The sequence below is a fragment of the Eublepharis macularius genome, chromosome 1 (assembly GCF_028583425.1).
Source record: "Eublepharis macularius isolate TG4126 chromosome 1, MPM_Emac_v1.0, whole genome shotgun sequence".
Taxonomy (NCBI): domain Eukaryota; kingdom Metazoa; phylum Chordata; class Lepidosauria; order Squamata; family Eublepharidae; genus Eublepharis; species Eublepharis macularius.
Genome location: NC_072790.1, coordinates 105,174,745 through 105,199,791, shown reverse-complemented (window position 1 = coordinate 105,199,791; position 25,047 = coordinate 105,174,745). Strand labels below are relative to the sequence as shown.

The 25,047-nt window shown below is 41.6% G+C and overlaps 1 protein-coding gene across 1 annotated transcript in view; it reads left to right on the top strand.

Annotated features, from left to right (window-relative positions):
- CEP85L (centrosomal protein 85 like) overlaps positions 1–25,047 on the top strand; it is a 209,310-nt gene that overhangs the window by 164,840 nt on the left and 19,423 nt on the right. The window contains exons 8-9 of the mRNA XM_054996547.1: positions 1,046–1,200; positions 24,379–24,496. Of these exons, the coding sequence (XP_054852522.1) occupies positions 1,046–1,200; positions 24,379–24,496 (273 nt within the window). The remainder of the gene's footprint in view (positions 1–1,045; positions 1,201–24,378; positions 24,497–25,047) is intronic.

The window sequence follows — 25,047 nt, the reverse complement described above, 5'->3', positions numbered from 1 at the left end:
CAAGTGTAAGCTGCCACCTGCACAGTAGAATTGGTAATTCCAAGAAATATTTAACATGTTCATATAATAGGCAATCGATTGACTAGTGTGGCAGCTATATAAACCAAAAGTCCAGTGATACTATGAGACTAATGTTTATTTTAGTTTGTGCTTTTGTGAGTCAGCTCACTTCTTCAGATATGTGGAAAGGAAATCATTTTGAGAATGCTAGTAAGGAAAGTTGCCAAAGTGGGCATGAGGAGGACCCCTGTTCTGTAATTTCCCCTATAAGTATTTCCAAAATTATTTCCTTTCCACATATCTGAAGAAGTGAGCTATGACTCACAAAAGCTCGTATTGAAATAAATGTTGTTAGTCTTTAAGGTGCCACTGGACTTTTGTTTTATTTTGCTACAACAAACTCACATGTATATCCCTCTTCAAATGCTAACTTTATTAATGTTTCATTTATATTGTAATTGCAGTTATGAAAAACAATTACTGTTAAAAAAAATTCAGTTGCTTTTGTTCTTGTTTGGTGTACAAGCCCAATTGCTGCAGTGTATAAATCTTTCTTTCATACCTCTGATAGGATACATACCTAAGATAAATTAACAGAAGTGATGTTGTCAGTGGACACCATGATCTCATGTTTTAAACACTGCTGTAACTATGAGTGCAATAGAAAAATAAAAATAGATACAGATTGCAATTATACAATAGAAGAGAGCCCCATGGGAATATTGGTCTGATCAAATGCACCTCTGAGCAGGTATGAACTGTTTCCTGACTGTTCTCAGTGTCTGCCTTGCTGGAGCTGTTTTCAATCTCTTTCATTCACACATGCACACCAGTCAAGATAATGGTAGAAGTTATGAGCCCCATCAATTTTGAACTCTTCTTTTGCCAATAATAAGATTTTCTAGACATATTAAAGATTACTTTGGGGCTGCATGGTCCCTGCATTGATTATCCTTGAGGAACTTTGGAGTAGTCATTTAAATTTACTGAGAACACCTGACCTATGCTAAGCATGCCTCAATATGATTTTTTTGCTGTTATATAGTTGCATATTCTAGAAGAAAAGAACAAGCAGCTGAAAGCTACAGTAGTCGAGCTAGAGAAGGCACTTGAAGAATCCAGAACACAGTATACAGAGAAAGAACTGCAGCTTGTGTGTCAGAAAAAGAAAGAACAAGAATTAGTAACTTCAGTACAGAGGTATGAGTATCTTACTTGATCACTAGGTTGGGACCATTGTTCTGAACAGGATATTTGAAACAATTAAATGCTGTGCCTAGCTTGTGACACAGTGTGGGGTCAATTAAACTCTGCTGTAATGTAAACTGTCCCACACAGAGAAAGTACGGATGTAGTGAATTGCAAAATGAAACTGAAACATGACTGACTGCAGCAGTATCTTTTTAAAGATAACGGAGATTGCAGAATTCCTGCTTTGCAAATGGAGAGTAGAAACAAGATCCTAAATAGAAAAGAATTGGGCATAACTAAAACACATAAAAGGATTCTGATCTGCTTAGTAATTATCTATTTTACTTGAGTAGGGAGCAGAAACCAACAATCCATTGGTGCAATCCAGCCCACAATGAACACATATTCATCTTCGAAAAAGGAGGATTTTTGAAATTATAGACTGGTCAAACTGACATGAATACCAGGGAAGGTACTAGAGAAGTTATAAAGTGGTCAGCCTGTAAGCATTTTGAAAACAGTACAGTTAGTAGAAGCCATCATGGCTTGGTGGAGATCTGATATTGCCAGTTTGGCATTTTATGTGAGTTATTAGCCTAGTAAAGTGCAGGAATGTTGTGTATGTAATATTATCAAAAAAGGATGGGAGAAGTTCCTGTGGAAAAACATAGAAGAAAGGATCTAAGTAAAAGCAGTTAACTGTAGTAAGGAATCATTAATATAATAATGTAAAGAATCAAGAGATTTCCATATAATGTCATGCTAAACAATAAATATCAATATACTGAACGTACTGGATGTAATACTCCCATACTCAGAGTGCTTATCAATGGTACTTCACTGGTCTTGAGGGAGGTCTTAAGTATGATGCAACTGGGTCCTGTCCTGGCCCCTTCCTTTGTATATTTGCTCTGAAGTTTTAGCTACATATGGTGCTCACTCTCTCTGTAAGTACATAATTACAAGGGAACAAAAAGTGGAAGATTTCTGTAGAACAATAGATGAGAACATCAGTATAATGAGAACATCATTATAGAATAAATTCTTTAGGATTATAATTTTATAAGTGTTCTAAAGAAACACAGGATTATTTAGAATTATGCAATAAAAACAAGAAAATATGGGGGGGGGTTAGAATTTTATTTCTAATGGTATAAAAAGTGTTGCCTGCTACTTTGTTACCCTCTGTTATTGAAAGGTACATGCTACAAACACTTTGTCCAAACGATGAAAGGTTAGGTATTTGGGACAGTTAGCCAAATTACTGGGTGCATTGTTTCCATCTTACATCTGGCAGCTGTTGTATATGTGAGTGTGTAATCTACCAGGCTGGCTTTGAGCTCTTCTGAAAGTCTACAGATACTTGAAGCAAAGTCTTGTTTCTAAATTTAAATGACAATCGTCATTGTCATAATTTGTATTTTATTTTTGATAGATGATGGATATGAGGGCAAGCAAAAGTGTGGGGTTTTTTTCCTCCTTTTGCTGTGGAATTTTTGTATATTATTAGCAGTGTAGATTAAGAGTTGAGTGGCAAAAGTTTCTAAGAAGAATTAAGCCAATATGAATGTTGAAAAGACATGAATGGCTTTATCTGGAGAGAGGGGAAGCTGCTGGCCACGGTCACTAGGCAGCCTGCACATGGCCAACATTCCATTCCATTGTTTATTATGATCCACAATTAACAAAAAATTATATTTAAAAAGCGATACACAAAGCATAAAAATAATATGTAAAATAAAGTGTTCTATACCGGAGTTATGCAATAGCGGTAATGATATGATTATTAAAATACAAGATCAGCAGCTTCTTTGTTGAAGACACCAGTGCACAAAATCTTGCTAATTTAAGGGTAGTTTCATTAAAATGGTCAACAACAAGAAGAAAAGTATTAAAGTCATTGGGTCTGCCTGAGTATTTGGATATAATTGGGATGATGTGAATTTTCTGAATGTCCTTATACAATGAACAGTGTAAAGGGACATGTTTGATTGTTTGTATCATACCAGTCTGACAGGGGTAGAGACACTGGGAGTATGAGATACATGCATCTCTCTCTTCAAGAAGGTTAGATGTCAGCACGTTGAAATGGGCCAAAGTAAAAGTTCTGTGGTGTTTAGGAGTTTCTAGTGTGTAAGGTAATTTGGTGGAACAAAATTTTTGCTGTAGCTCCCAACTGCCATAGCAGAATGGGCCTATGATTTATTGACTTGAATGGTTGTATCCCATATTCTCTGTTTAATCAATGCTCTGGCTCCCAAGATGCAGTATGGCTCAGTGGGCGAAACCATATAGTTGTAATTTCTCCTCACCCACTCTGAGCGATAGTTGTCTAAGAGAACTAATGAAATTCGTTGGAGGGGTTAACTTGAACCAAAAACATATAGCTTGGAACCAGCTGCATGACTCAAGTGGAACCAACCCTGCCTCTACATTAGAAGGGTACTGGGTATGTAACGAGGCATCCCAAAATAAGGACATGAAGAATTTGGATTGAATTGCTTCTAGTTTACAGAAATCATTGTGTAAGCATATCTGTGAACCATACATGAGATGGTATATCACAGAGCCAACATAAACTTGAACTCATCTTGGACTTTTGGATGTCCTAGTTCCTGCTTAGTGATGTTCCAGCTTTGGAAAATAAGTATACAGAAAGTGTTAGCTGGCAAAAATTGTTACTAGCCCACCTGCCTACACAGGGAATTTTTTTTAAAAAAATTAGAAAATCGTTTAAGCACAGACCCTTAAAAATCAGTTTTAACGCTCATTTATTTTCTCTTGAAGAGAGGAAAACACAGAGACTTTTTTCATGATCCCTGGTGGTAGAAAGTAAATTGCTGGTTTCAGTCTCCAATGGAGAAGGAGTGCTGCCACCTTCAATTTTTTCCTCCAGCCTCCTTGTGACTACAAGGAAGCCTCAGGGCTAAGTTAGACATGACAGCTGCCAGACGTTTATCCTTTGTCCCCTGGGGCCATTTTTTATTGATTTGTAGTTCTTTAGCACAGTGTTTTGAGGTCCCATCCAGAACAGGCATGCAGTGAGGCAGCCCTAGGTATGTGGGCTTGCTGGCCAGCCAGCTCGCCTGGAGGCGTGGTGAAGCCAGCTGAGAGCAGGAAGAAGACAGTGGTAGCAGGGCAACATGGACCAGCTCGATGTATTGTCAAAGGCTTTCACGGCCGGAGAACGATGGTTGTTGTGGGTTTTCCGGGCTGTATTGCCGTGGTCTTGGCATTGTAGTTCCTTTTTTTTTTTTTAGGGTTTTCCTTTTTTTTTATTGTATATTTTTTGTGCATTTCCTTCAAAACATCCTTATTCCCGTACATATATACCCATTGCCCTCCAACCCCTCTCCATAAGTTCATATACAGTTTCTATATCTTCAGCAGAAGTCCCTTGTAAGAATCATTCTTCTATTTATCTTGTTTCTTCACATCCGGATAAGAGGAGTTAGTCTCTGAGTCCTCTCCTTCTTCTATTCCTCCTTGATTCTCCTTCCTCTTCCTCCTCACTTAATTCATCGCCGAAGATATTGTATCCTATAGCCGGGGAGGGTTGAGAGTTTTAGTGTATTTTGGATGACTATTTCCCATTCAAGTTATTCATCTGTATTTCTATACCCTTATCCCTCCCGCCCTCCCTTTAGCTACTCATCCTTTCTAGCCAGGGGCACAAGCTTAGGAGCTTCCACCGAACGTCCCGTCGTTGACCCTCCATGACCCATTTTAAATATAAATGCCATTTTTCCTTAATCTTTCCTATTCTTAATTCCCATGATTTATCCTGATTAATTATGGCTATAATGTCTGATTGAATGTATTCAAATAAATAATCCTGCCAGTTTAGTTCCGTCCACTTAGTTTTGTCTTTCCAACCAAATGCTATTACTGCTTTACCAGCTAGCACCATTGCTTTAAATAAGTCCTGTCCTTCTTTTCGGATATCTTTATGACCTAAAGTACTACCTAACATCAATTCTAGGTCTATCTTTGGTCTTATTGCGAAGAACTTATAAAGTTGCTCTGTTACCTTCTCCCAAAAAGCTTTAACTTCTGCACACTCCCACCACATATGGGAGTACCATCCTTTCCCGTTTCTGCAGTGCCAACAGTTTGAACTTAGTCTTGAGAACATATTAGCTAATATAGCCGGGGTTCTATACCACTTCGTGCAGAATTTCAATTCCAGCTCTCTGAATTTATGCACTTTTATCTCCTGTATACCTTTTATAAATCTGTCAACCCTTCTATCTGCTAGACTAATTTCTACGCTCCACTTCCCCTGAAGGAGGGTTCTTGTCCGATCTTTATCAGACATCATCCTTCTATATATCTTGCCTGCTAATCCTCTTTTTGTGTTTATCATCACCTTTAATAACTCCTCCATTGGTTCCCCCGCCATCAGAGTCCTATTTTCGATTATCTTTTTAAGTCTATTATGTAGACCTATTAGCTTCAACCAATATTGCCTTCCTATTTCATCATGTAATGTTTGTAATGGTTTAAGTGACTGCCCACATAGTATATCTTGCAATCTAGTGTACCCTTTCTGTTTAAGTAATCTCCACCATTTCTCATCTTCCTCCTCCTCATCCAATGCCTCTAATAATACTTGTTTAGATACTCCCTTTAACCATTTCGGTTGCCATTTCCTCCAAATCATTAATGCTGTTTTTCTCGGTCCCGGTTCTAACATACTGTATTTAAACTTTCCTCCTGTAAATACTCCAAATCTTCCAACCCCTTTATTTGCCTCATTCTCGATTCTAACCCATTTTTGTTCACTTCTCTCCCCTATTTCCATTAATGTTTTTATTTGAAATGCTTCATAATAATTTCCCAGTTCTGGGACACCCCATCCCATGTCAGATCTATGAGCATACATGAAATATCTAGAAACCCTACTTTTTTTACTGCCAAAGACCCATTCTTTTATTCTCGCATTCCAACTGTTAATTTTTTGTCTATTGATTTCTAAAGGTATTGTTTGAAACAAATATAATAACTTTGGGGTCCAGAACATTTTCACTATATTAATCCTAGCTGTTATGTTTAATGTCTTCTTGCCCCACTTCCTCATTTCTTTCAATATTGTGTTCCACGTCCGATTATAATTCCTCTCTACCATCTTATTAACATTTTTAACTATATCTATCCCTAAATATCTGAATTTCTTGACCCCCTAAACCTATTCCTGTCCATTTATGTATCGCTTTCCTTTCTTCCATCCTCACATTAATATACATTATCTCTGATTTTGCCATATTAACTTTTAATCCTGAGTTTAACTCAAAGTCTTCTAATATAATTTTTGTCTCTTTGACTCCTTCTTTTGGATTAGGTATAACTATGATCAGGTCATCTGCAAATAAATTTAATTTAATTTCTTCCTTGCCTATTTGACATCCCTCTATCCTCCCAGAGTTCCTAATGCGTTGAGCTAGTTGTTCTATAGCCATTATGAAGAGGAACGGGGAAAGCGGACATCCTTGCCTAACTCCTCTCTGAATTGAGAATTGTGAGGTATGTTCCCCATTGAGTCTAACTACCGCTGTGCCTTCTCTATATATTTCCTGGAATACTTGTATAATTGATTGACTAATTCCATATTTGGCCATAACTGTCCATAAAAATTGATATGACAGTGTATCAAAAGCTTTATAAACATCTAATTTTAATAAAGCCAGTTTCCTAAATTTACTATGACACAAGACATTGATTAAATTTCTTACCGGGTGTGCAATGTTTCTACCCTCCATAAAGCCGTATTGATCCTCTTATCACTTTCCGAATAATATTCTTAAGTCTATTTGCCAATATTTTGGCAAAGAGTTTATAATCCTGATTCAGCAGGCTAATCAGTCTATATGAACCCACTTCTTGGGGGTCCCTCTTAGGTTTCAAAATCACCGTTATTTCTGCTTTCCTCCAGGTATCCGGGGCCTTTCCTCCTCTTAGTATATTATTAAATACTTCTTGTAATTCAGGGATCAATACCTCTTTCATTTCCCTATAAAATTCAGCTGAAAAACCATCTAACCCTGGAGAGCTACCTGTCTTTAAGCTACCTATCGCCTGCTCAATCTCTTGACACGTTACATCCTCCTCAAGCCTCCTTCGTTCAGTTTCCGTTAACACTGTCCCTATCTCTTCCTCAAATTCCTTCACCTCTTTTTCCTCATATAAACTTTTATAAAATTTCTCAAATGCTCCTTTTATCTCCTCTGGATTCTGTGTCGCCTTTTTATTTATCTTAATACTCCTCACCCTTTGTCTCTCCTTTTCCCTTCTCAGGTAATTTGCTAATCTCTTGGCTGAATTAAGTGTATTTCTCTGGTATTCGTTTTTTACCATAACCTGCTTTTTCCATAATGCCATGGAGTCAAGAACATCCAGTTTTTTCCGCAGTTCCCTAATTAATTTATGTCTATTGGGGCAAAATTTCTTTATTTGGTCCTCTTGCAACTTACTTAATTCCTGTAGTTTCCCTTCCCTATCGGCATGCCATTTTTTCCTTATCTCCTTTTCTTTCATAATACATTGCCCTCTAATTACCGCCTTAGCCGCATCCCATAGTGTATTTGTCTCCACCGTTCCCCTATTCTCTTTGAAGTATAGCTTTATTTGATCCGTAATATATCGCTTGTCCTCCTCCCTAGCCATAATCATGTTGTTGTATCTCCATGGTCTTCTAACTTGTTTATGCATTAGTATTATTTCTACACTTACCAGGGCGTGGTCTGAAATCCATGTTGGATGGGTGGTTACTCTTTTTACCTCCCAGGTACTCATTCTATTTATAAGTACATAGTCTAAGCACGAGGTAGTTTTATGTCTACTTGAGAAATATGTGGGTTTGGGCACTAGGTTAAGAACTTTGTGTACTTCAGTCAGATCCCATTGTTTCCAATTAATTATGTTATCTTTATCAAAATCCTTATTTAAATCTCCCGCCAAAATTACCTCTCCTTCAGAGAAGCTACGTGCTTTTTTAAATACCTTTAATAAAAAGGTTCTCTGTCCCGTATTTGGAGCATATACATTTATCAATGTTGTTAATCTATTTTCAACCAGGCATTTAACCATTATGAACCTCCCTTCAGCATCTCTTATCACTTCTATTACTCTTATATCATTCCTCTTGTGGGCCAGAATTGCCACACCTCTTGATTTTGATGATCCACGCGCCTCTGCCAAGATCCCCCAATTAGGGTCTCTGAATAAAGGTCTTTTATCTTTCTTTGCTTTATGTGTTTCCTGGAGCCATGCTATATCTATATTCTGTTGTTTAAGAAATCTAAGAAGTTTATACCTTTTTAAATCCGAACCCAGACCATTGACGTTCAGTGTCAGCACCTGTAGTGTTTTATCCATTTTCAAACTCAGATTTACCTTCCCTTTGTTCCCCTGGCCCGATATTTAGTTTGATATTCCCCTTTATATACCCAATGTCCCTTCCCTTCCCCCTCCCTCCCCCTCCCCTTCCCTTGTGTAGAGCCATGAGCTGGGGATGAGTTCTCATCCCTTCTCTACACATCTGGGGTAAGCGCACCCTCCACTCCCCGAGTTATATTAATAACCATTTTAATACTATTTTAATTTCGTTCGTATACTTCCCTTAATATGTCTCAGTCTCGAGACAGTCTTGGCCTCTTGTCCTGACGGTTAGGTGGACCTTCCTCAGAGTCTGGTTGCTGTGGCCGAGGTTTATTGCGTTTCATCCATCGGGATTGACTCAGTATTCCTCACATCTACTCCCAAAGTTTCTAATAGGTCCCGTGCCTCTTCAGGGTTCCTTGCACAAAGCCTCCTCCCCTCTTGGTAAATAACCAGGGATGCTGGGTACGCCCAGCTGAATTTAATGTTGCTTTGGTTAAGTTTCTGTGCAAAAGGTTTCATTTGAGTCCTTTGATAAAGCGTTTCTTTGCAAAAATCTTCCTTCACATAAACCCTTCTGCCTTTAAATGTCAGCTCTTTATTTTTCTTGAGTGTTTTGAATATCCTCTGCTGTAACTTCTCCCTCACAAGCTTCATTATCACCGGGCGCGGTTCCCCCCCCATTCTTCTTGTTTGGAGTCTGTGGGCATGTTCAATCTCTTCTTCTTCTATTTCCAGCTCCTGTTGTGATAACCATTCCACCAGGGTCCGCTCTAAATCACATGCTTTACCTTCTTCAGAAATACCAAAGAAAATAATGTTCCCCCTCCTATTACGGTCCGATAAGTCTATGTATTGTTTTTTCAATGAATCAATCTCCACTTTGTTCTGTTGCGCAAGAGCCTTGGCTTCCGATGCAATGCCTGCCACCAATTTAACCTCTGAGCCCAAATTTCTCATTTCTGCTGTTAGCTCAGTTAAAGAAGTTTGTATTTTGGTCTGGGAGTCAAGCATTAGTGCTTGAAATTGTGCCAGTTGTTCTGATAAGCCTTTCACAGTAGCTGCCATGTTATCTCTGTCTCAGCTCGTCCTCCCTTCCCTTTTAAAACTAAACAAGTTCTGTTATCCTCTCACCTATTCTTTCACCAAGCTTCTTCTTGTTGTGCCAGATGTCTCGTAAATCAGTTTCAGCAGTTTCAATCAGCAGTTTACATTCTTTTAAAGCTGTTAACTTGGATGTCCTTGGTAGAGTGGAGACAAGGCGTCCAAACGCTAGCGTGTGCGCATTGCCCTCCGGCATTGTAGTTCCTGACGTTTCGCCAGCAGCTGTGGCTGGCATCTTCAGAGGTGTAGCACCAAAAGACAGAGATCTCTCAGTGTCACAGTGCCAGTCACAGCTGCTGGCAAAACATCAGGAACTACAATGCCAAGACCACGGTTATACAGCCCGGAAAACTCACAACAACCATGGACCAGCTCACCTGGAAGCATAGCCTCACCCCAGTGTTCCAGGGAGGCATTGCCCGTCAGACCTCCTCCTAGCTGCTGCTACTGCCTCCACTGGCTGTTCACCAAGCTCCCCATCTCCCCCATGCTCCAGATGGCAGCACAGTGGTGGCTGTGTGTTTGGGGGTGTGGGCAATCACATGTTGCAGCTACTTTCCTCCTGCTCTAACCTCCTTTTGCAGGAGGAAGATGGTGAGCCAGCTGGTTAGTCTGTGCAGCCCCAGCACTGCTGTCTTCATGCCTGCATGCCTAGGGCTGCCTTGCTGTGCACTTGTGCTGGATGGGGCCTCACAGCTCTGTGTTAAGAAACTACACTTCAATTAAAAATGGCATCAGCAAACATGAGGATAAACCCGTGACAGCTGACATGTTTAAACTGGGCCCTCAGACACAGTGGCATCCAAGTCAGGAGAGAAGGAGCACATGCGTTCCCCAGCAGAAGGGTAGGAAAATGACTCTGATATGAACTTTCCACACCCACCTCCCAATGAAGAGCCTCTTGCTGAGACTTGGAAGAGGATGTGGGAAGCGACTCAACTTCTGGCATGAAAAGCCGAGCATGCTCCACAGAAACCTGCAAATAGCAAGGGGAGTCTGCCAGGGCTGTAGAAAATGAGGAGCAGATGTTTTCCACAGCAAACTATGCAAAACTGAATTATTCAGGAGGACTTTCTACCCAGATTATATGGCTTTGTTGTAAGAAGTAGCTCAGAGAGATGCATTAGTACGGACAGGGACTATTCGCTACACTGTTGGGTACCGTCTGCTGATGTAGACATGTACCTATTAGGGAGTTCCCTTGTTGCAAAACATGCTATGTAAATTAGTTATGCTTGTTTGAGAAAGATTTAATCTCTATGCTCACGTTTATACTTGTTTTTCCAAATCTTCTGCTACTGTACCCTATTGTATCTCTTTCCCTGGTTGTCCTGATTGTTGTTCATTATTGTACTTTGCTCAGTGAATGTCCTAGCTGTTTGATTATATTGTATTTTCAGTAGCTTTGTGTCATCTGCTTCGGATCTCAAGTGAAAAAGGCATAGTAATAGTAATAGTCAGGGCTTTTTTTCAGCCGGAATGTGGTGGAACTGAGTTGTGGCACCACTTTCCTCTCCCGCCCCCCCCCCAAAAAACTGTGTTACTGTTTCAAGCGTGGGAGGACACCTGACAAAAGCTCCCCTTGCCTTGTTCGCTAAACTACAAATCCCAGAAGGCAACAGGGAATTTTAGGCAGTTATTTACATGCATGTGTCCCCGCTGCGTTGGGGCTTGGATTCTTTCCCTCCCCTCTCTGTTGAATGGAAGTCCTTGCGGCTGGCTGGGACACGTGCTCGTGCGATGCCCTGGTTTCTTCCCATGGCACCTTTCCTGCTGCGACTTGTGGCTCTGCTTCTGTTTTGCTGCTGGGGAAGTGGCTCAGCAGGCGGGGTGTAAGTAGCGCTGAGCTGAAACTTCATTCTCGCTGCCTTTTCTCAGCAGTTCTTTGCTTCGCTGTGTGCTGGTATCAGAAAGTCTAGATGTCTAGAGGCATCTTCGCTGTGCCAGCAGAGGTGCTTCAACACTCTCCAATTCTCATTCTCAGGCCAAACTCATCTTCCTTAATCAGTTCCCTTCTGTTTGTTCTGCAGGAGTTCTAAACACCTCCTGCAACTTCTCTGCATCACCCCGAAGTTGCTTCTTGCACAAACCGGGCTTCTGGTGGAATGGGGAGTTTAAGAGCACCTGCATCGTTTAGCTCCCAAATGTTCTTAATTATCTTAGAAGCAAAACCAGCATTCCATAAAGAGTGACTGAGGTTCTAAGTTGCATGATTCCCTCTTTAGTTTTTCCCCTTTCCAGGAAGCAGGCTATTCTGCCTCCCATTGTTCTGAAGCGCTTCCCTATTGACAAAGTGCTCAACTATGTTATTGAGACTAGGGTCTGGGAGACCCAGGTTCAAATCCTTTCTCTGCCATGGAAGCTCACTGGGTGTCCTTGTGCCAGTCATACACTCTTGAACTGACCTACCTCACAGGTTTGTTGTGAGTTTAAAATGAAGAAGGGGAGGAGGACGTTGTAAGCCATATTCAGTCCCCATTAGAGAGAAAAGCAGGGTATAAAATCAGCAGGAGAGAAAGACACACTTGTGCTCAACGCTGTTGTCCAGCCTGATTTGGGTGTGACGCTGGTGATCCCAAAGAACTCACTTGTGCACCTTTGAACTCGCACAGCATCTCATTTAGCCTGGACTGCATCTGGGGCAAATGCCAGCACTGCAACTGCCTGTTTTATCTAGCTGCTGCAGTGCATGGGGTTCCAAAGGATAATGCAGTGCCTGCACTCCTTGTGCTAACCTGCTTAACCAATAGACCAACTGTATATAGCAGAGCACATATGAAGGTCTTCATAGAAAGAGCACATCGGTTGAATTTATTATGGATCTTGGATAACATTATTTCAAAGAATCCCATGTATTTCTCCCTCATTTCCTTCTTGAGAGTTCCACTACCTCTTTTCCCAGAAAAAAAGCCCTGGTAATGGTAATATCATCATCATCATCAAACATCATCATCAAGAAAACACTTAGTTAAGACTCACCCAGTACATGTACAGACTTCCTTTCCTATAAATTAATCATAATCAAAGCCCACACTTATGGGGAAAGAATAGTTATAATTAGGGCTGTGCAAGCCCTGGTTGCTTTGGGTTTCCCGCTTTGGGTTTACCCGAACCGGGAAACAGCTTCGGGTAAAGTGAATTTCCGAAGTGACAAGCAGCTTCGGAAATACAGCTTCATAAAGCTTTGGGTTTGCCTCGGAAAGATTCAGGTGTCAATTTCACTTCTGGCTTTCAGGTGCCCTGGGGGGGGGCAATTTCTTTCCGAGGCAAACCAAACTTGGTGGGGACCTTCTCCTACCTCTTCTCTAACAACCCCCCAAGTTTCAGAAAGTTTGGACTTTGGGGGGCCATGCTATGCCCCCCCAAAGACGGTACCCCCATCCTCCTCCGTTCACCATTATTCCCTATGGGAAAAACAGGCAACCTTTCTAGGTTGCTAGGGGTGGCATTTTGCAAGCAAAATGCACCCAACTTTCAGGGGCCCTTCTCCTACCTTTCCTCCCACCCCCCACCAAGTCTCAACCAGCTCCCACTTTGGGGGGCTATTTTATGGCCCCCCCCAAAGAAGGTGCCCCTATCCTCGCCTTCTCCATTATTTCCTATGGGGGGGAAATGAAGAGGCTTGTGTGACTAGGGGTGGCATTTTGCATGCAAAATGCCCCCAACCCTGAGGGTGCCTCCTCCTACCTGTCCTCCTACCGCCCACCAAGGCCCAACCTGCTCCCACTTTGGGGGGACATTTTATGGCCTCCCAAAGAAGCTGCCCTTAGCCCCCCTCCTTTTATCCATTATATCCTATGGGGGGGAGAAGAGGCTTGTCTGGCTAGAGGTGGCATTTTTCATGCAAAATGTCTCCAACCCTGAGGGGACCTCCTCCTACCTGTCCTCCCACCCCCCACCAAGGCCCAACCTGCTCCCACTTTGGGGGGGGCATTTTATGGCCTCCCAAAGAAGCTGCCCTTAGCCCCCCTCCTTTTCTCCATTATATCCTATGCGGGGGGGGGAGAAGAGGCTTGTCTGGCTAGGGGTGGCAGTTTGCATGCAAAATGCCCCCAACCCTGAGGGGACCTCCTTCTACCTGTCCTCCCACCCCCCACCAATGCTCAACCTGCTCCCACTTTGGGGGGCCATTTGGGGGGCCTAACCTGAAACCCCCAACAGCCCCACACAGCCCCAAAGACACCCTCCCCAACATTCCCACACTTGCCGTTACCCCAAGAGCAGGCTGGCCAGCCATCTCCCATTGTTCCCTATGATGGGAACTTTTAAACTCTCTTTCCCAGGGCAATTATGCACATCCCAGGGGTGCCATAATGGAGGGCACACTCCTGAGTGCAAGCTTGTCCCTGTGAAAGCACACCTGAACCACAGACACCCTCCCCAAAATTCCCCCACCACCTACAGAGATGGCTGGCCAGCCAGCCCCATTGTTCCCTATGATGGAAACTAGCCTAACACCAAAGAACAAAACCACAAACACACACTGAATAAAGTTTAAAATCTTTATTTTTCAACCTTCCTATATAGAAAAAAGGCACGGTAGTGTGACACAGCACACCATTCCCCCCACCCCAAAGGAACACAACTCACTACACACCAGAGTATCTGAAAAACACAGTTACATGCAAAAAATCTTTATTTCCTGTTGTGATTCAAGTTACACAGCAAGAACACAACACCGAGGGCATTGCAGCCGCCCTCCCACCCCAAAGGAACACAACTCACTGCACACCAGAGAATCTGAAAAACACAGTTACATGCAAAAAATCTTTATTTCCTGTTGTGATTCAAGTTACACAGCAAGAACACAACACCGAGGGCAGACACACACACACACCACAAAAAACTCCTCCCCCCTCTAACCACACACACACACACACACAATGTAGAAATTTTTTTTAAAAAAATTCACTCCCACCCAGTCAAGCCCCTAATCCTCCGCTCCCCACACCCACCAAGACAATCCCCAAGAAAACTTAAAATACTTTAAACAGGTACAAACCCCCTCCCCCAACCAACAACAGTAAAAATGAATCAAGAAAAAATTCTGAAAAAAAATAGAAATTTTTTAAATTTTTTTTTAAAAAATCGCTCCCACCCAGTCAAGCCCCTAATCCTCCCCTCCCCACACCCACCAAGACAACCCCCCTCAGAAAACCCTGTGAGTCACTGACTTGCTCACCACTCCTGCAGTCCAGCGATGGTCAGGTGACAGGCAGGAATTCAACGGGGGAAGTCCTCCTCCACAGCAAGACTGCAGAGACGAGATGCTCGACCAGCCACAGCAGCAGCTGGAGTCTCTCAAGTCTCGCAGTCTCTAGGAAAGAGCAGAATGGAAACTGGTTATTAAATAAGTATATTAACTCTTTAAAAACTACTTCTAAATTCTAACCCCTCAGTCCCAAAGTGTGGAAGCCAGAGTAAAAAACTAGGACAAAGCCTTGGCACACACCAGGGAAGCCACCCACTGTAGAAATGAAAGGCAGGCACAGAAAAAAAACTTTAAACAGAGCAGCAGTGGGCCAGCTTCAAGTTAACCCCCCACCACCACCACCACCACCTAGGCCAAAGCCTTGGCACACACCAGGACTTGGCATGAGTCTGCCCCTGGGAAGCCACTGTTAAATTTAAAAAATAAAAATAAAATGCAAACTTAAAACAAATCCTTTCCCAAAACCATTGCCCCCCAACCACCCCCTCCCCCAAAGATCAAAGAATCTTGTGAGTCAGTGAGACTCACCAGTGAGATGCAGGGCCAGTCAGCAGCACTCCGCAGCAGGGTCCTCCTCTTCCAATTTCTGTCCAGGCAAGCCGCTCTCTCAATGTCAGGGTAAATTGGAAGATTTCTAAAGGGAAGCCTCCAATTTATAGCCCTGCACTGCAGCATTTTAAAAAAGGCACTCTCCTGCCAGAGAATCCCCATTGGCTGGGCTGGAAGGAGAATGCTACTGCAGGATTGGCCATTCCTAACCCCTCCTCCCCCTTGCACTCATTGCAAAGTCTGCAAACAGTGCAAAGAATCCCTCCAAATGTGCAGGTTTGCTTGCTGCTTGCATTGGCAATGGAGATCAAGCAGCAAGCAAAAGCTCCCGCCACTTTTTCAGGGATGGGAGGGGGAAGGAGGAGGTTAGAGCGAGTCACTCATTACTCCTCCCCCTCCCCTCTTCAAAGCCGGAACTGGAAGCCTTGAATAGGCTTCAAAACATTGCCTTTTTTTTTTTTTTTAGCACGGGAAGATTTTGCTTGCTGCTGCTGATCTCCATTGCCAATTGCAAGCAGCAGGCAATAGAGATCAGCAGCAGCAAGTAAAAGCTTCCCGTGCTTTAAAAAAAAAAAAAAAAGTGGGGGGTTGAGGGGTCGCGCGACAATGGCAGACGCATAAAAACCTCGCTCCACGCCTCCTTGATCTGCCGTGGCCTCTTTTAAGCGTTCTTAAAGCGGTAAACCCCCCAAAAATATGGGCAAAGCAGGAGGGGGGAAAGCTAAACAAGCTGAGCAGGGTAGCTCCTCTTTAAAAAATTTTCTGGAGAAGGCAGAAGCTAAACAAGCCCCGGTGGGAGGCAGACAGGCCCTAGCTAAAATGGCTGCCGAAAATGCTGATAAGCCTGCAAGGGAGCCTGAGAAATCTCATGCAGTTGATGAGGGAATATTAGCTGTACTGGAAAAGCTGGAAAACAAAATAGTTACAAGAATGGAAGCTATAATTAAAGATCAAACAAATGAGTTGAAGGAATCGATCAAACAAGCTGCACAGACTGCAGAAAAGGCTGAGCAATTAGCCACTGAAAATCAAAAAGAAATAATGGAATTACACTAAAAAAATGATCAGCTCCAGGAGAAAGTTATTGACTTTGACAACAAACTAAGATCCAGCAATATTAAGATCAGGGGTTTTGCTGAGTATGAAGAAAATAACACTGAACTCACTGCATTTATTGCAGAATGGCTGGGAAAAGAACTGAAATTAGAAGCTGGTGTCACCCCTGTAATTTCCCATGTGTATAGAGTTGGAGCACTAAATGTCTTAAGATCTAGGCAACTACACAGAGGCATTATCATAACCCTTCCTGATTATAGAACAAAAGAAAAAATTATGAAGGAAGCTAGAGTGAGGGGTCACTTCTTTCAAAATAAAAAAAATCTATATATTTCAAGACCTTTCAGCCGAGACACTAGCAAGAAGAAGGGACTTAAAACCTATCACAAATAAACTGACTGAAGTTGATATTAGGTATTGTTGGGCCTCCTCGACCAGGGTGCTGGTGCACTGGCAAGGAAGGTCATATGAAGCCAACGACCTGAAGTCTGGCACCAAACTGCTTAAAGACCTTCAACTAGAGTGGCAGTCCATCTCCCCTAGCAAATCTCTCCCTTACAGAGCAAGACCATCGCCGGCTACCTGGAGCAAGATCCCAGTAAAGAAAGATGAAAGAGGGATACAGGTGGATTCACTGTAAAGGCACCTAAGGGAAGCAAGGAGGGAGAAAAGATTTTTTTTCCTTCTACAGACTACCCCCTGGAAAATGAAGAAATAGGACTGAGCAGGTCAAAGTGACAATTTAACGACATTATACATATTACTGTTGTTTTCTCTCCTCCACTCTCCGCTGTCTAAAGAGAAAAATGATGTTAAACGAGGCTGGGGTGGGTGGGAGGGGGTGGGTGTGGATACGAGGTATATTTGGTCCCCAAGTTGGTTTTGGACCCCAGATACTGGGCTCTTTTTGCTTTTGGTAATTTAGGGCCCATTCTTGGAGAGTAACAAAGTTATTAAAACATCAATTAAATAAATATATATACCCTTCCCTGAAAAGAAGGGTTTCTGGTGGGTTCCTCCCTAAGGAAACTTAGGGAGAGAGGTAGTTGTTAGTTTCCTTCTATTTTTCTTTCTATTTCTCTCTTCTCTCTTCTAATCTACTCTTCTTTCTCAAACCTCTTTGTATTTCCTGTACGTTGTCTTCTACGTCTATTACTAAACTTGGTAAACCAGCATTTTATAAAGTATAAGAAACAGTTTACTGATAACTACATATCGCTCATTGATACAAAAAAGAATATATACTGTGTTTGTGCAGAGAGTATAAATAGTTAATTTCTTGAATTGTTGCTTTCATATATTCCCCAGGTAATGGAGTACAAAGTTCTTTCTTTAAATTGTAGGGGTCTAAATAATGTAATCAAAAGCAAGAGGGTACAGTCAACGCTGCAGAAACAACGCCCTGATTTTCTTTTTCTACAAGAAACTCATTTATCATCACAGGTGCAACAGGTGTTTAAATCAAAGTGGTGGGATTTCCAGTGCTTAGCCCCAGGGAACTCAAAATCTAGGGGGGTGGCCGTGCTTATCTCAAAAAATGTCAGGACTGAAGAGCTGGTAGTAGAAATTGATACTGAAGGTAGATATATCTTTGACTCAAAAAAATTGACATCGGCATCTATATACGCTCCAAACATTAATCAAAATTCTTTATTAAAAGACACACTGTCTAAATTGAAAACTTTCCAGGTGGGAGACATTTTAATTGGGAGGGATCTAAATTTAATTGTTAATCCTAATCTAGACCACTCAAAACAGATAAAAGGAAATAGGACTAGACCACGACCCTGAAGTATTGGACAACTTGCAGATATCCTTAATCAATTCAATCTAACTGATGTATGGAGAAATCAGCATCCCAACGAGAAAGACTACACCTATTATTCTCCCAGATTTGGAACATATACTAGAATTGATTATATTGTAGTATCTTTAAATTTATTGCATCACACCTCCAACTCAAAAATAAACCCAGTGAGGTGGTCAGATCACTCTTGGGTGGAGTGCTCCTTAAAACTTTCAGAACAAAAAACCAGGCAGCCAAACTGGCGTTTAAATAAATTTATTTAATAAAGCAGCTCAAAAAGATCTGTTAACAGAAATACAAAATTATTTTAACCAAAACTCAAATTGTGGAGTCCCCAGTGAAATAGTTTGGGACGCAATGAAAGCTGTAGTAAGAGGTAGATGTATAGCCATAGCTTCAGCCTATAAGAAAAAGAAAGAAAAAACCCAATCAGAATTGATGAAAAATATCACATATCTAGAGCAAGCTCATAAGAAAACATGCAATAAGAGATGGTTGTTGTGGGTTTTCCGGGCTGCATTGCCAGGGTCTTGGCATTGTAGTTCCTGACGTTTCGCCAGCAGCTGTGGCTGGCATCTTCAGAGGTGTAGCACCAAAAGACAGAGATCTCTCAGTGTCACAGTGTGGAAAAGATGTTGGCAGGTCATTTATATCTACTCAGGAGGGGTGGGATTGAGCTGAGTCATCCTGTAAGAGTTTCCCAGGGTGTGGAATGCTAATGGTGGGAGGCTTCACTCTATCCTGAGGTTCTTTTGCATATGGATTGGTGTTTGATGTGCTAATCTTCTCTGCAGGGCTATTGTCGGGTGTAGAGTGTTTTGTTAGCCTGGTGTTTTTCAGAACTGGAAACCATGCTCTGTTCATTCTTAAGGTTTCTTCTTTCCTGTTGAAGTTTTGCTTATGCTTGTGAATTTCAATGGCTTCCCTGTGCAGTCTGACAAAGTAGTTGGAAGTGTTGTCCAGTATTTTGGTGTCCTGGAATAAGATACTGTGCCCTGTTTGAGTTAGGCTATGTTCAGCCACTGCTGATTTTTCAGGTTGTCCAAGTCTGCAGTGTCTTTCATGTTCTTTTATTCTTGTCTGGTTGCTACGCTTTGTGGTCCCGATGTACACTTATCCACAGCTGCAGGGTATACGGTATACTCCTGCAGAGGTGAGGGGGTCTCTACTGTCTTTTGCTGATCGTAGCATCTGTTGTATTTTTCGGGTGGGTTTGAATACTGCTTGAAGGTTATGCTTTTTCATAAGCTTTCCCATCTGATCAGTAATTCCTTTGATATATGGCAAAAACCGTAGGAGACTGTTTTTCCTTGGTTGTTTGATTCATCCTGGGTTTGATTGCTCTTCGGATTTCATTTCTGGAGTAGCCATTCGCCTGAAGTGCGTGGTTTAGATGATTAATTTCCTCATTGAGAAAGTGCGGCTCACATATCCGTCTTGCACGATCCACTAATGTTTTCATTATGCCTCTTTTCTGTCGGGGGTGGTGATTGGAGTTTTTGTGTAAGTACCGATCAGTGTGAGTTGGTTTCCTGTAGACCTTGTGACCTAACTGAAAGTTTGCTTTGCGGATGACCAAGGTATCCAGGAATGGGAGTTTTCCCTCGATCTCTGTCTTTTGGTACTACACCTCTGAAGATGCCAGCCACAGCTGCTGGTGAAACGTCAGGAACTACAATGCCAAGACCACGGCAATACAGCCCGGAAAACCCACAACAACCATCATTCTCCGGCCGTGAAAGCCTTCGACAATACATGCAATAAGAGAATTTATAAAAAACTCCTACTGGAAAGGAAAAAGTTAGAAACCCTAGAAACCACAACTATCCAGAAAAATTTAATTTTTTTAAAGCAAAAATTTTGGCACAATAACCCTAAAAATCTGAAACTTCTTTCATGGAAGGTGAATAAGAAACAAGCCACAAGACTTATAAACCAAATAAGAGACGAGAAGGGACTGATCCAATCAAACTCAGAAGCAATTCTTAAAACGTTCCAAAGCTTTTACAAAACTTATACACCTCGGACTCCTCGAATTTGAACTCAATTAATAGTTACCTAGATAGGGTTGGAGTTCATAATAGACTAGCAGAAGTTCATAGACAACTGCTGGACCAAAGTACTTTAATTAGAGAAACGCAGGACATAATCAAAAACTTGAAAAACAACAAGTCTGCAGGGAATGATGAATTTCCTGCTGAATTTTATAAGAAATACTCTTTCCAGCTCGCCCCTCACCTTACTAAGGTATGTAACGCAATCCTAGAAGAGGGGAAAATGCCCCTCTCTTGGACGGAATTGAATATGGTTGTTATTTTAAAACCTGAAAAGGACGCCACTAATCCTGCTTCTTATCACCCAATATCCTTGTTGAACCAGGATATGAAAATCTTCACTGCAAATTTGACGGCCAGATTAAACAAATTTATTTCTAATTATATAAATATAGACCAAGCCGGATTCAATCAAACAGACAATTAACAGATAATATACGGAAGACCTTAAATATTATTCAGTATGGTAAAATAAATAAGATCAATTCCCTTGTTCTGGCCCTTGATGTGGAAAAAGCCTTTGACAAAGTGGAAATCCCTTATCTCAAAGAGCTACTGATTAAAATGAATTTTGGCGACAAATTTCTAAGAGCAATAAATTCTTTATATGCCACCCCTACAACCCAAATCAAAATTAACGGGTACAAATCAGGAAAAATCAACTTAACAAGAGGAACAAGACAAGGATGCCCGCTCTCCCCCATTCTTTTTGCAATAGCGATTGAACCCCTTGCCAACCATGTTAGATCATCCCCCGGAACCAAAGGTATAACTATCAACAAAAAGGAATATAAATTATCTATGTTTGCAGACGATACGGCAGTATATATCTCTGATCCCCTAAACTCTATAATAGAACTAAAGAAGATAACTAAAGAATTTTCAAAAGTGTCAGGCCTTAGCATTAATAGTAATAAAAGTGAAATTTCATTATGCCTCTTTTCTGTCGGGGGTGGTGATTGGAGTTTTTGTGTAAGTACTTACACAAAAACTCCAATCACCACCCCCGACAGAAAAGAGGCATAATGAAAACATTAGTGGATCGCGCAAGATGGATATGTGAGCCGCACTTTCTCAATGAGGAAATTAATCATCTAAACCACGCACTTCAGACAAATGGCTACTCCAGAAATGAAATCCGAAGAGCAATCAAATCCAGGATGAATCAAACAACCAAGGAAAAACAGTCTCCTACAGGAAAAGTGTTCTTGCCATATATCAAAGGAATTACTGATCAGATGGGAAAGCTTATGAAAAAGCATAACCTTCAAGCAGTATTCAGACCCACCCGAAAAATACAACAGATGCTACGATCAGCAAAAGACAGTAGAGACTCCCTCACCTCTGCAGGAGTATACCGTATACCCTGCAGCTGTGGACAAGTGTACATCGGGACCACAAAGCGTAGCATCCAGACAAGAATAAAAGAACATGAAAGACACTGCAGACTTGGACAACCTGAAAAATCAGCAGTGGCTGAACATAGCCTAACTCAAACAGGGCACAGTATCTTATTCCAGGACACCAAAATACTGGACAACACTTCCAACTACTTTGTCAGACTGCACAGGGAAGCCATTGAAATTCACAAGCATAAGCAAAACTTCAACAGGAAAGAAGAAACCTTAAGAATGAACAGAGCATGGTTTCCAGTTCTGAAAAACTCCAGGCTAACAAAACACTCTATACTCGACAATAGACCTGCAGAGAAGATTAGCACATCAAGCACCAATCCATATGCAAAAGAACCTCCTCAGGATACAGTGAAGCCTCCCGCCATTAGCATTCCACACCCTGGGAAACTCTTACAGGATGACTCAGCTCAACCCCACCCCTCCTGAGTAAATACAAATGACCTGCCTACATCTTTTCCACACTGTGACACTGAGAGATCTCTGTCTTTTGGTGCTACACCTCTGAAGATGCCAGCCACAGCTGCTGGCGAAACGTCAGGAACCCACAATAACCATCGTTCTCCGGCCGTGAAAGCCTTCGACAATACATATATTTTCATTTCTACCCTTAGGATCTGGATGTTCTTGCCGTTCTCAGACATTTCTTGCACTCGGGCCCTAATACATATTATAACCTATTGATAAGAGTTGGTCTTGTCTTGTTTAGAGGCCATACTATTATTTGTCCCTCTCTCAATTTCTTTAATTATTTAGTATGTCCTAATGTTTAGCTGCAAGACCAGGCCTTATTCTGGTTTGCCGAAGTACCTTCCATTATCTTTTTCAAGGCAAACAACTGCTCCTCTATTCCTGGCTATATTTGTCACATTGGTCATTTGGGGACAGTTTCTGCTGACTCCATTTGAGTGGTTATTTGAAAGTCTAATTTTTGATATGCTGCATTTTGTATTATAAACACAATGAATCATTCTTCTGGGGGGGGGGTGAGAACTGCCTATCTAAAACTGGATGATACTATGGGAGCTTCTTGTGATGTAATATTTGATGCCCACAGAATCATTTTTTAACATGAACCTGTGAAGTCAAAGTGTACAAGTGGTACCTGGTAATGGAGAGGAAAACCCTATTTTTGCCCTTGCCAGCAGTTATGGCTCCCCAGCACTGGCTCTCCTACTCCTCCCATGCCATTTCATCTTACTGACTCTCTCATTTCTTCCTTAACCAGGTCACCATGAACTTTTGTATACCATTAGTTTAATTGTTCTCTATGTATGCTTTGCTATTAACTGAGTGTAGGGATTAACCCCAATTAGAATGTTTTTAAATATTTGCTATGGCTGGGTCTGTTGTGTGGATTTTACTGTACATTTGCTATAGTGATGTAATTGTCTGGTGCATGAATCTATGAGTTACAGTGGAGTCCTAAGCTGTGTTATACCCTTCTAAATCTGTTAAAGTGAATGGGGCTTAGACAGGTGCAACACTGGTTTAGGATTGCACTGTTAGATGTTTACTTTGGATTTGGAATGACACACTGTATGATTTTTAAAATTAGAGTGATTTGAATGAGGTTCAACATGGCCAAGTGCAAAGTAATGCACATTGGGGCCAAAAACCCCAAATATAAATACACAATGATGGGGTCGAAACTGGCGGAGACTGACCAAGAGAGAGATCTTGGAGTCATGGTAGATAACTCACTGAAAAAAATCGATACAGTGTGCGACGCCAATGCTATGCTGGGGATTCTTAGGAAGGAAATTGAAAACAAATCAGCTAGTATCATAATGCCCCTGTATAAATGAATGGTACGGCCTCATTTGGAATACTGTGTACAATTCTGGTCACCACACCTCAAAAAAGATATAGCACTGGAAAAAGTGCAGAAAAGGGCAGCTAAGAATGATTAAAAGGATAGAATACTTCCCCTATGAAGAAAGGTTAATGCGCTTGGGGCTCTTTAGCTTGGAGAAATGACGACTGAGGGGTGACATGATAGAGGTTTACAAGATTATGCATAGGATAGAGAAGGTAGAGAAAGAAGTATTTTTCTCCCTTTCTCACAATACAAGAACTCGTGGGCACTCAATGAAATTGCTGAGCAGTTGGGTTAGAATGGATAAAAGGAAGTACTTCTTCACCCAAAGAGTGATTAACACATGGAATTCACTGCCACAGGAGGTGGTGGCAGCTTCAAGCATAGACACCTTCAAGAGGGGATTGGATAAACATATGGAGCAGAGGTCCATCTGTAGCTATTAGCCACAAGGTATAGATGGAACTCTGTCTAGGGCAGTGATGCTCTGTATTCTTGGTGTTTGGGGGGGCAATCAGTGGGAGGGCATCTAGTGTCCCTTCCTCACTGGCAGACCTCTTGAGGACACCTGGTTTTTTGGCCACTGTGTGACACAGAGTGTTGGACTGGATGGGCCATTGGCCTGATCCAACATGGCCAACATGGCTTCTCTTATGTTATTATGTTCTTAATGCCTAAACAACTTTTATGTGTTGAAATATCCTGTCTTTTAAACTTCAAGTTATGCTGCAAAGTGCAGTTTTTTCTTTCTCCTATTGCAGTTTCTAAATGTTTTTCTTCTCAAATCTGAACTACAGCCTGCAACAGAAAGTAGAAAAATGCCTAGAAGATGGTGTACGCCTTCCTATGTTGGACACAAAACAACTTCAAAGTGAAAATGAAAGCCTCAAAGAGAAAAATGAGAGAGCAAACAAGGTCTGTGCATTAAATTAATCAGAGATACATCCTTTAAACATTGTTATAGTCCTGTATGGTGCTGTTGTATATTAGTCATCTCGTTTTTCCATGTGTGTTGCTAGTTTGAATTCTGAAGCCATTACTGATCTTGTAGCACCCTCATTTCCATGAGTAGTGCATGTCCTTTGTACATAATTCTGAAACACACATAACATCAAGCCACTTGCATTGAAAGGAAATTCGGAAAGTGTTTTACAGATATGTCCAGAGGAATAGGTGTGTTAGTTTATTGTAACATAACAGTTCAGTTTATTTCACTTATATATTGCCCTCACCACAAGTGAGCTCAGGGCGGTTCACAACAGGAATTAAGTACAAAGTTAATATGCATAAAACCAATCACTACATAAGGCGTCAAATTCAAATAAAAAAGCTGTGCTAGAACGATAAAATGCCGACAGTACAAAAAATGCAACAACCATCCTCAGGGCAGGGTGGCGGAGCTTGGGCAGTCGGGGCAGGGGGGAATAGATGTCGAGCCTCAACCATACAGGCCCTGCAGAGTGTAA